General features: G+C 35.6%; 1 protein-coding gene across 1 annotated transcript; it reads left to right on the top strand.

Moving 5' to 3' along the window:
* The first annotated feature begins 1,725 nt into the window (after nt 1-1,725).
* On the top strand, nt 1,726-11,601 carry EBS1 (EMS-MUTAGENIZED BRI1 SUPPRESSOR 1). Its single transcript, XM_089621792.1, has 37 exons — nt 1,726-2,056; nt 2,263-2,688; nt 2,774-2,927; nt 3,192-3,363; nt 3,609-3,682; nt 3,758-3,854; nt 3,978-4,090; nt 4,177-4,292; nt 4,387-4,444; nt 4,560-4,712; nt 4,804-4,902; nt 4,981-5,127; nt 5,250-5,318; nt 5,449-5,525; nt 5,614-5,776; nt 5,874-6,008; nt 6,102-6,198; nt 6,293-6,387; nt 6,472-6,584; nt 6,701-6,902; nt 6,976-7,044; nt 7,117-7,262; nt 7,376-7,477; nt 7,662-7,809; nt 7,884-7,940; nt 8,024-8,154; nt 8,268-8,356; nt 8,769-9,127; nt 9,225-9,314; nt 9,415-9,479; nt 9,726-9,828; nt 9,921-10,079; nt 10,155-10,295; nt 10,371-10,414; nt 10,649-10,763; nt 10,850-11,002; nt 11,114-11,601. The coding sequence occupies exons 1-37, from the start codon at nt 1,890-1,892 to the stop codon at nt 11,300-11,302; spliced, it is 4,887 nt and encodes a 1,628-aa protein (XP_089477918.1). The 5' UTR covers nt 1,726-1,889; the 3' UTR covers nt 11,303-11,601.
* Nucleotides 11,602-12,003: the final 402 nt, after the last annotated feature.

Genomic DNA, 12,003 nt, shown 5'->3' with positions numbered 1-12,003 from the left:
AAACAGTTATAGTTGTTATTATATATTACATAAAAAAATATAATTTACACTAAATAGGTGACACTAACTCCAAAATTTATTATAATATATCACTCATATATATATGGTTGTTTATAATAACATAAATTGGCTAAATGCCCGTATAAAAAATCTATCTTACGAAAATACTCTCGTATTATCTCTACTATTACTCTTACAGCTTTATTGATCTGGTCTACTTCTTCGGGTCTACTTAGGTATTCAATATAAAAAATTTGAAGGGATTTTTTTTTTTTTTTTCTTAAGGCATACCATTAAACCTCTCCACTTTTATGGTTAATAGAGAAGTACGTAATTAAAACTTTCGTGTAATAATTGAAGCATTCGGGAATGAGAGGGGAAGATTGAGAGAGAGAGAGAGAGAGATTAAGGTACCACAAGATTTTATTAATTTATTACGCAGTTTATGCATTTATGCCCATATTGCAAATATAATAAGGAAGAAAAATAAAATACCATATAATACTAGCATTTACGTCACAAAGAATCAATTTAAGACCAAAGTTTCCCTTCTTCTAAAATCATCATAAACAAAAGCGGAATTTTCTGAAAATTATTAATGAGACATAAAAAATTGATTAGCGGGCTTGTTTAATGTGTGGCTGCAACCAAGTAATTATTATTAATATCACTAATTATATTTCCAGTATTTCTAGAATTATTAGTTACTTAAATAAATAATGAAAGATTTACTTCTTTTTTTCTTTTTATTAAATGAAAAATCTACTTGGTGTTTTCTCAACCTCGTCACATCTCATCTCATCATTTTTTATTAGTATTACGTTATTTGTGTAACTATTAATATCTCAGATTTGAACAGTTTTATATTTTTCAGTTTTAGTAATTACTCGCTCTCTTGTAAATGACTGAAAATAAGTTGATATATCAGATGTATTGTAGTGTTCGTCTTAAAATTTAGATCCTAATTACTTTTTCTTTCGCTCTGAAAATTTAGATGCCAATTACTTCTTACGTTGGACTAATATTTGTAAATAATGGACCATACACAAGCCAACTCTAACAATTCTGGTTATAGTAAGATAATACGTGGCGCAAAATATATAAAGAAAATTAGGTCTTTGTAATATTACAATCTCTAGCAACTGCTTTGGTAGAGTGATCATTACCTCATTGGAATACATAATGTAAATATAATAAAGAAATAAATATTTAAAAAACAATTCTAGCAAATAAACTCAACAAAAACTAACATTATATCACAATTAAATCTAATCGGTAGCACGAGCTACTTTGTGGGTACCATATTTGCGTATGGGTTGATACAATAAATTACACAACAGAGATTTACAATCACTTTATTATAATATCACTCATATTCATATAAATATGGTTGTTTATAATATATGAGACATTTTTCCTTAAAAAAAATGAATATGAAGTTGCTTAAGATTTATTTTAGTGACATGTCCATTGATTATTTTATAAGTAATTAATGTAAGGACCGTAACTTAACTATTTTACATTTAACCGGTGTATTATGCTATTTCAGCATACTTTTGTGGATGTAAATAAAAGTCTAAGCATTCTTAAAACATGAAAACAACCAATAAATAGACGCCACGTCATACGAAATGACGTGGTCAACGGTCAAGCTATTATTGCTTCCAAAAATACCCCTTTTCTTCTAAAAACACGAACATATACCCTTTGAAATAAGCACTTTTTTTTTTCCTTCTTCTTCTTCGATTATCAGTCACTCAAATCTCCATCGCCCGCCAGAGCCGACGACCGAGAAAATGGTGGATTCGATCGAACCCAATTGACAGAGCTTCACTTTAAAATATCGAATCGAAACGAAACCTAATTAATAGTTTTAATCGAGAGAGACAATGGAGGCTAGTCACGGTAGATCCGGGATCGGGGTTCTGATCATTCTGGTTTGTTCTGGACTGTTCTGTGGAATTGGTTCAGTCTCTGCTCAAGATCGAAGACCTAAAAATGTCCAAGTCTCAGTTCAGGCCAAATGGTCTGGGACTCCATTGCTCTTGGAAGCTGGGTACGTCAAAATTTTATTCATTTATGTTAATCGAATTCAGTCCATTAAGTGTTTTCGTTGTGCAATTTTTATTTCTGCAAATTGAAAGATAGCTTGTAAACCTCTAGGAAATGTAGTCCTTGATCATAGGATATTAGAATTTAGAACAATACAGCTTGAGATTAGTATTCTGATGTGATATCAAATATTTTTTTTTTGGTGCGAAGTGAATTGTTATCTAATGAATGGAAGAACCTTTTCTGGGACTTCACGGAGGTTTGGATCAAATCCGAGAAGGACGATCTCGACGATTCTCGCTCAGCCAAGGACTGTCTCAAGAGAATCGCGACCCACGGACGGTCTCTCTTGACCGAGCCCTTGGCTTCGATGTTCGAATTCTCGCTCACGCTGAGGTCGGCTTCTCCAAGATTGGTCCTTTACCGGCAATTGGCCGAGGAGTCTCTCTCTTCGTTCCCTCTGTCCGACGAGAGCGTCCAAAACAGCGACCAAACACCGTCCAAGAAGTCAGACTCGCTGAGCGTTGGAGAAAACCCGAAAAGCCCAAATGGGAAGTGTTGCTGGGTCGATACCGGGAGTTCTCTGTTCTTCGACGTTGCAGAGCTGGAGCCGTGGTTTCGTCAGAGTCATGATGTGTAAGAGCTGATCATATCGGATTCACCGACGAATCGCATTGTGTTTACTTTGTGTTTTTTTTTTTTTTTTTTTTTTTTTTTCCAGTTCTAGAGACTCGTTTCAGCCGCCGGAGTTGTTTGAATTCGACCACGTCCATTACGATTCGAAAATTGGAAGTCCTGTTGCGATACTCTACGGGGCTCTTGGAACAGACTGCTTTAGAGAGTTTCATTCTGTTCTGGCCAAAGCTGCTAAAGAGGTCTGTCCTTTAACTATATCCGAAAGAAAGAAAACCGAGCATAATGTGCGTTTTGTGAACGTAGCTAAAGAGACGTGGTTTCGGTTGAACAAAAATATTTTTATTGATTTCTTGACTGAGCAGATTCCTGAATAACTAAAACTAACAGGGATTTTGTGAAGAAAATTAATAATATGGTTTAGATAATTCAGTAAAAATATGTTAACCGATAATTCAACATTATATGTAGGTGATGTGTTTTTTTTTTGCTGATAACTTTCCTAGGGAAAAGTTAAGTACGTTGTTAGACCCGTGTTACCAACAAGATGTGAACCAAAAAACGGCCATTGCGGAAGTGTTGGCACGGGAAACTCTTTAAACTTGGGTGGTTACGGCGTAGAGCTTGCTTTGAAGAATATGGAATACAAGGCCATGGATGACAGTACAGTGAAGAAAGGCGAGTCAGAATCATTTTCTTTTAATATTCTTTATATAAAGAAACAGGGACTTTTTGATTCATTCTATAAAACTGGCAAAAGCCAAGAATACAGGAAAAAAACAATACAAAACCGGGAAAGAGGCTAGTCAGAATCAATAGTTTTAATTCATCTCTTATCGTGGCTAAGTGATTTATTTGAAAAGTCGGAAACGTTTCTGAATTTTTTTTTTTTTTTTTTGTGTGTGTGTGTGTGTGTGTTTCAGGTATCACACTGGAAGATCCTCATACCGAAGACCTGAGCCAAGAAGTCAGAGGATTCATATTCTCTAAAATGCTGGTTTGTATTATCCTTTGAGTAGAAACCAATTTTTCAGATGACTCGCCGTTATTCTTATGTGTAATACAATTTCAGGAGCGAAAGCCAGAGCTGACATCAAAGATCATGGCTTTCAGGGATTATTTATTGTCAACAACGATATCTGATACACTCGATGTCTGGGAACTAAAAGGTTTCATCATTTCATGCTTAAAAAAAGATATGATATTTTCGTGATAGTCAGCTTGCAATTTTGAATCTGGTGTCTTATGGTGATTTTATTTTATTTTTTAATTTTTTTTTATGTCAAACACAGATTTAGGACACCAAACTGCTCAGAGAATAGTACAGGCCTCTGATCCTTTAAGGTCGATGGAAGAAATCAATCAAAATTTTCCCAACATTGTTTCTTCTTTATCTCGTATGAAGGTAAATTAATTATGATTAGCCTATCATACTTCACTTTTCAACCTCTTTTTTTTTTTGCTGAATGTATATTTTCATGGTTTTAATAGCTTAACGAGTCGGTTAAGGAAGAAGTCACCGCGAATCAGCGAATGATTCCTCCTGGAAAGTCATTGATGGCATTGAACGGAGCTTTGGTCAGCATCGACGATGTGGACCTTTATTCGTAAATATTTTTTTTTGCTGCCACTAAGTTTAATTTATCTCGCAATGCAAATTTCTCACATCAAATGACTATTTCCTTGTTTTTTTTTTCGTAGGTTGATCGACTTGGTACATCAAGATTTATCATTGGCCGATCAGTTTTCAAAATTGAAGGTAACATATACTCTTTTTTATTTTTTATTTTTTTAAAACTCTATTCAAGAAACCTATTTCATTTCACACATCTATGTAAAACTCCAAAATATTTAACAGTGATATCAAATCTCAGATTCCTCGATCCTCTACACGGAAACTCTTGTCTACTTTGCCTCTTTCGGAGTCCAGTACATTTCGCGTTGATTTTCGCTCCAGTCATGTGCACTATCTCAATAATTTAGAGGAAGATGCTATGTATAAGCGTTGGAGGAGTAGCCTAAACGAGGTAATAATAATATTTATAATGAATAAAAAAGATGAATTATTTTATGATTATCTGAAAGGCTTTGTGACATAACTCTTCTGAATGTGTGCAGTTATTGATGCCAGCTTTCCCGGGACAAATGCGCTATATTCGCAAAAACCTTTTCCATGCAGTTTTTGTTATTGACCCGTCTACCACATGTGGTCTCGAGGCAAGTCCATTTCTTCTCGTGGAAGTTTTTTTTACTATTATTTATTTTTATTTTATTTAATGCGGGGGGGTATTACAGGCGATCAACACCATGACGGGTTTGTATGAGAATAGTTATCCTATGCGATTCGGAGTTGTTCTGTATTCTTCAGAGTTTATCGAGAACTTCAAAAACAATGGAGGTGAAATAGATGCTTCTTCAACCGAGGAAGATTTATCTAGTTCGGTAATTAGCTTTCACTACAACTCTTCATATAAAGCCTTTGACCTTTATTTTTTATTTTTTTATTTTATTTTTGTTGTCGTTGGTGGTGGTGATGAAACGTTGACTATGCTCTTACTTTGTAGATCATACGATTCTTCAATTACATCAAGGAAAACCATGGAACACCGACAGCTTTTCAATTTTTGCGCAATGTATGATTTTTTGTCCTCTATCACTGGACTCGTGTTTTATATCTCTTTTATTTTAATGGTCTCTTACTGTTGTGGCGTTATTAGTCAATTTAATTTTGCAAATAATAGTTTCCCGTTATACTTGTTACAGATAAATAAATTGCGCATTGAATCAGACGATGCTCTAGAAATGCAGCACGTGGAAGGAGCATTTGTGGAAACGATCTTGTGAGTTTTTTATTTTTATTTTTTATTGTAATTCATTTCAATTTTTCTAATTCACGTGTTTATATTTTCCCTTTCTGTTTTTGTGCAGGCCAAAAGCAAAATCTCTTCCACAAGATTTATTACAAAAGCTTCAAAAAGAAAAAGATTTCAAGGAATTGTCTCAAGAAACTTCCATGTTTGTCTTTAAGCTCGGTTTGGCAAAAAGACAGTGTAGCTTGTTGATGAATGGGCTCGTCATTGACCCGAACGAGGTATTTACGGTTTCGATTAATTCTCTTATTTTCATGTACCGTGATGATGAACGAGTTCATTACAATATTGTTTTTGTTTTTTTATTTCATGTAACAGGATTCACTCTTGAATGCAATGAACGATGAGCTTCCCAGAATTCAGGAACAAGTTTATTATGGGCATATAAATTCTCACACTGATGTACTTGATAAATTTCTCTTAGAAAGTGGTATTACCCGATATAATCCACAGGTGAACCAATATTTTTTTGCTTAATATAATTTATTATTACACTTTCCATTTTTTCAAGTGTTTTTTAGTTTAATGCAAAGTCTATTCGTATAGATCATCGATGGAAAGCCGAGATTCGTGTCTCTATCGACATCCGTTATTGGAGAGGAAGCTGATTTAAACGACATTAATTATTTGCATTCTCTTGAGAGTAAGCTTTATTAAGTGAATAAGTTGACCTTAACTTTCCGTTGGTAGTTCTTCCTCATAATTATTGGAACATAATTTTATTTGATACAATGCAGCTATTGATGATTTGAAGCCTGTGACTCATCTTCTCGCTGTTGATGTCACGTCAAGAGACGGAATTACATTGCTTCACGAAGGCTTACGCTATCTGGTTGTTGTTCGTGATCAATATTTTATTTATTTCTTATTGATCTTCTTTACTCATAATATATATATATAATTTTTTTTTCTTCAGATGGAGGGATCTAAAATCGCTCGAGTGGGTGTGTTATTTAACTCCAACAATGAACCTGATGTTTCTGCTCTCCGATTCACAAAAGCGTTCGAAATAACTGTATCTTTATACAGGTTATTCAATTTTATGAAGACATAATGGCTATATTGTGAATAAACAGTCTTTGTACTTCTACAAGTGCTTACTAATTTTTTTTATTTATGATTTTTTTTTTGGTGTGTTTATGCAGTCACAAGAAAAATGTATTGAATTTCTTGGATCAGCTATGCTCATTCCACGAGCAACAATCTTCTTTAAAAGAATCGGTGAGCTCTCAAGAATTCGTAGACAAAGTCGCGGAGCTTGCTGAGGCTAACGGGCTATCATCCAAAACCTACCGTGACAAGCTCGCTGATTTCTCTGCCGAGGATTTGAGGAAACAGTTACAAAAGGTACAATCTTGTGGATATGCCTTGTGTTAGAAGGTTCGTTTGTAAAGCTAAATCATTGAAGTGTTTGTGCCAGGTTGCTCAATACTTGTATGGGAAACTTGGACTCGAATCTGGTGGAAGTATAGTAATTACTAATGGAAGGGTGAGTTTACTTTTATACTTCAACAGTTGATGAAAAATTTATATATTAACAAGTTATTTTTGGGTTTTATAGGTAACTTATCCTAGTGATGGGAGTTCCATTTTGAGCCACGATCTGCAGCTTCTCGAGTCGTTGGAGTATAAGCAGAGGATAAAGCATATCGTTGAAATCATCGACGAAGTAAGCTGGCAAGACATTGATCCAGACATCTTAACAAGGTGTGTGTGTGTGTGTGTTTTTTTTTTTTTTTTTTTTTTTTTTTTTTCTTATTTATTTATATATCCATGCGTAACGAAATTTTGATTATTTTTTGGACGATGATAATCCGCAGCAAGTTCATTAGCGATGTTGTCATGGTGGTTTCATCTTCGATGTCTATGCGGGATCGGAGTTCAGAAAGTGCTCGTTTCGAGGTCTTACAGGCAGAGCATAGGTATTACTCTCTCATTCCTGTATGTGTGTGTGTATATGTATATATATATATATATATATATATATGCGCTTATATATATATATATATGCGCTTATACATATATATATATATATGTATTAGTTGGTATCTTTCATATTTGTGGTATTTAATTTTACCTTGAATTTCCACTTGTCGATCTCTGCAGCGCCGTTGTGTTGGGCGATGAAAACTCAAGCATTCATATCGATGCAGTCATTGACCCGTTGAGCCAATCTGCCCAGAAGATTTCTTCGATCCTCCGCGTTCTGTGGAAATACGTTCAGCCGAGCATGAGGATCGTTCTGAATCCTATGGTGAGTCGATGCTTCGAAAACACTTGAGTGCTAAAAGTCTTTTCGGCACTGATTTTCGTGTTATTCCGTTGCAGAGTTCCCTTGGAGATCTTCCTCTGAAGAACTACTACCGATACGTGGTCCCATCTATGGTATAACTTTATAGTTTATATCCGAAAAAAATATCTATAAAAGAATCGAGCTAATTATCTCGACTACCAATTTTACTTTCCAGGACGATTTTAGCAGCACCGACCACACGATAGATGGCCCGAAAGCTTTTTTCACAAACATGCCTTTGTCCAAGACCCTCACCATGAATCTCGACGTTCCCGAGCCATGGCTTGTTGAACCAGTAATTGCTGTGTATGATTCTCAACACGTTTCCTTAAAAAAAAAAAAAAACCTACAAAATTTTTCATCTTTTTTATTTTAATTTTTTTTTTCTTCGCTTTCTTTCTCATTTCGACTTGTGACAGCCATGATATGGACAACATTTTGCTGGAGAATGTCGGCGACACACGGACATTGCAAGCAGTTTTCGAACTTGAAGCTCTTGTGCTCACCGGTAAGCAAATAAAGAACCCTGTGCTTGTGTATGTATTTGCTCTGTGTTAAGGATTTTAGATACTAGAAGTCTATCATAATAACTGGATTATCAAGGGGTTATTGTAGAATACTTGAACTTAAGTTAGTCTATAAATAGGAGAAGAACTCTGTCCTCTTGTACATCCGTTTGTTTATACATTCATTGACACAAAATATACCCAGTTCGTATCAGTGCGACTCCGAGCTACTGGTAAAAAAAAATAATATCACGAAATCATGAACCAAAATTATCGGTTAGGTTAACCGAAATTAACAATTTTAATAACCCAAAGGCCAAAAGAGACTAAAATTTGATACAACCGTTACGATGTAACCGTTACATGACGTGTACTCCGAACAAGTGATCACTCGTGGTGTTTCTTCTGTTTCAGGTCACTGTTCAGAGAAAGATCAAGATCCTCCGAGGGGTCTTCAATTGATTCTGGGCACGAAGACGACGCCTCACTTGGTGGACACGCTCGTGATGGCCAATCTCGGGTATTGGCAGATGAAAGTCTCTCCCGGGGTTTGGTATTTGCAACTCGCCCCGGGAAGAAGCTCCGATCTCTATGTCTTCAAGGAAAACAATAACGGAGAAGCTGATCAGAACAAGCCGTTGCTGAAACGCATCACCATCAGCGATCTGAGGGGCAAAGTCGTCCGAATGGAGGTTGTGAAAAAGAAGGGAAAGGAACACGAGAAACTTCTCGTCTCCGATGACGACGACGACTTTTCGGAAGATAACAAGAACGTAAGAAATTCTGCTTTTATGTGTATATATTGCTGTTGTCACACACGCTGCTTATATCTTCTGATTTGGGTTGTTTATTATAATAATGATAATATAGGCGAATAGTTGGAACTCTAACCTTTTGAAATGGGCTTCTGGTATTATTGGCGGCAACGAGCAATCAAAGAAGAGCAAAAACGCGTTGGTGGTGAGAGATTTCGTCCTTATTTGCGATAGTCGTTTTTTATTTGATATCCAATCCTTTTAATTTGAATTGATTTATTTGCTATTTACTCTACTTTTTTTAGGACCAGAGCAAGGGTGGGCGACAGGGAAAAACGATAAATATTTTCTCGATAGCCTCCGGTCATCTGTGAGTTTTTCTTCTATCCAATCTTCTTTTGCACATCTCTTCTCGGTGAATTTCGCTAACCCCAAAACCAGTTTTATTGTTCTTTTTTTTTTTTTTTTTTTTTTTTTTTTTTTACTTGATGGTTGCTGATAGCTAAACTAGATATAGAATTGATTCTCATTGTTTCTTCTTACTTCCAAACTGATAATCTCACGATAAGCTGTAATTTATTTTATTTTAATATTTTTGGTGAATGATCTCGCGCAGATACGAACGATTTTTGAAAATCATGATCCTAAGCGTGTTGAAGAACACCAATCGCCCCGTTAAATTCTGGTTTATAAAGAACTATCTGTCTCCTCAATTCAAGGTGAGTTTTATAAAAGAACGACGAGCTTACCAACACGATTAATTGTTCGATCGTGGCTCTCTCTGATGCCCGATTGATTTCGATCCAAACAGGACGTGATACCTCAAATGGCTAAAGAATACGGGTTCGAAACCGAGCTAGTCACATACAAGTGGCCCACGTGGCTGCACAAGCAAACAGAGAAGCAGAGAATCATTTGGGCCTACAAAATCCTGTTCTTAGATGTCATATTCCCTCTCTCTCTGGAAAAGGTACACCGATTGCGTTCACGTTTCAGAAACTCGTGTGTATATATATAAATAATGTACCATCAAATTCAAAATTAGGTAATTTTTGTGGACGCGGATCAAGTGGTGAGAGCGGACATGGGAGAGCTCTACGACATGGATATCAAAGGAAGACCGCTGGCTTACACTCCGTTCTGCGACAACAATAGAGATATGGACGGATATCGGTTCTGGAGTCAAGTAATTATTATTATTATTTATATTTTTTTAATTACATACATCTGGAAATTCTCAGAATTTCTTTTCTGTTTTTAGGGCTTTTGGAAAGAACATCTTCGTGGACGGCCATACCATATCAGGTTAGTTGGCTTCTGTATTACATCAAATGTAAATCACATTAAACTGAAATAAATAAAAAAATTCTTGTACGGAAAGTAAAAATCTTGTTCAAATTCGGAGAAAAGGTAGCTAACCGCACGAAATTCATCACTATTTTTGTAGCTAAACATCACCGTTTTTTGCTAACTCGGTTAATAAATCATTTTAATTGATATTCAAAGAAATGAAATATTTGGGTCGATGTTTTGTTGCAGTGCTTTGTACGTCGTGGATTTGAAGAAGTTCCGGCAAACTGCGGCCGGAGATAATCTCAGAGTTTTCTACGAATCCCTCAGCAAAGACCCGAATAGTTTGTCCAATCTGGATCAGGTTAGTTAATTTCAATTTATTTTTTATTACTTTTACAACGATCGATGTTTCTGAAAATGATGAGTATGTGTTTGTTGTACGGTCAGGATCTTCCGAACTATGCGCAACACACGGTACCAATATTCTCTTTGCCGCAAGAATGGCTTTGGTGCGAGTCATGGTGCGGTAACTCCACAAAAGCAAAGGCAAAAACAATCGACCTTTGCAACAATCCCATGACCAAGGAACCCAAGCTTCAGGCAAATAATCAATTTTTTAGATTTTATTTTTTATTTTTACTGAATTGATCTTTTATTCTCTATGTTACGTAACGTTTAATCAATTTATATATTATTTTTTTCGCGTTGCAGGGCGCTAGAAGAATAGTGGCCGAGTGGGTCGATCTCGATTCCGAGGCGAGACACTTCACTTCGAAGATTTTGGGCGATCAGATCGATCCTATTCCCGAGCCCGTTTCGTCTCCTAGTGAGCCACAAAAACCACCGGAAGTGAGTGACGAGAGTTCTGTCGAGGACTTGGAATCGAAAGCCGAGTTATGAGGGGCATAGGTGGCGTAACATATTGTTTTGCAGTTTAACCCTTTTAATGTAATATCTGGCAAGTTCATCATCACCACAGAACGCACAATTACAAGAGAAACTGGTTTAGCTTTTGGTGATGACGCAAATTTTGTGGGTTTTGAAGTAGCCCTAGAATATAGGAATTTTGGAGCTTAATAATATGTACGTGAAATTGGTCTTTTAGAGTCAAATCAAGCAACTTTTTTTTATTATTATTTTATATCTCGAGTTGTTATATTTTGCTCACGTGAATATCGATTAAGAATTTAATAATTGAATTCTTCGTCAAACAAACGTACTGCTTAAGGAATGATCGTGAGCTATATCGAAAAAGCTCTTGTCGTAATCAGACTTAGACATGTTTTTCTTTTATGTAAAGACCAATATGAATTTAAAAAAAAAAAAAAAAATCAGCAATGAACTTTTACAGTTCTAGGATTCATATTTGCCAACAACTAGCTAGCGTAGATTTGCTAAAGAATATTTTTTATTGTCAATTATAATGTCGCCGTGGCACATTTTTCACTACAGTGTGTTTTCAAGTCATATATAGGTAATGATATTGTGGTCCTCAATTACCCAAATCTTACTTTAACAGGAAATGGAACCTCAATTTTATGACAATCTTAAGCAAATTTTTTTTCCCGTAGACATTACATTAGTATGTTTATTTTTTCTTC

Source organism: Urtica dioica, chromosome 8 (genome assembly GCF_054948205.1).
Source record: "Urtica dioica subsp. dioica isolate 48M chromosome 8, U.dioica_male_clone48M_v1_H2, whole genome shotgun sequence".
In the NCBI taxonomy this organism is placed as follows: Eukaryota; Viridiplantae; Streptophyta; class Magnoliopsida; order Rosales; family Urticaceae; genus Urtica; species Urtica dioica.
Note: the sequence above shows the minus strand (reverse complement) of the source record. Positions and strands in the feature narration are given on the sequence as shown.

Excerpts from the sequence above, each read along its gene's own strand:
- EBS1 (XM_089621792.1), top strand. The coding sequence starts at position 1,890 with ATGGAGGCTAGTCACGGTAGATCCGGGATCGGGGTTCTGATCATTCTG. Across the intron at positions 2,057-2,262 it reads CCATTGCTCTTGGAAGCTGG|TGAATTGTTATCTAATGAAT; the intron begins GTACGTCAAAAT and ends TTTGGTGCGAAG. Across the intron at positions 10,764-10,849 it reads GTTTGTCCAATCTGGATCAG|GATCTTCCGAACTATGCGCA; the intron begins GTTAGTTAATTT and ends TTGTACGGTCAG.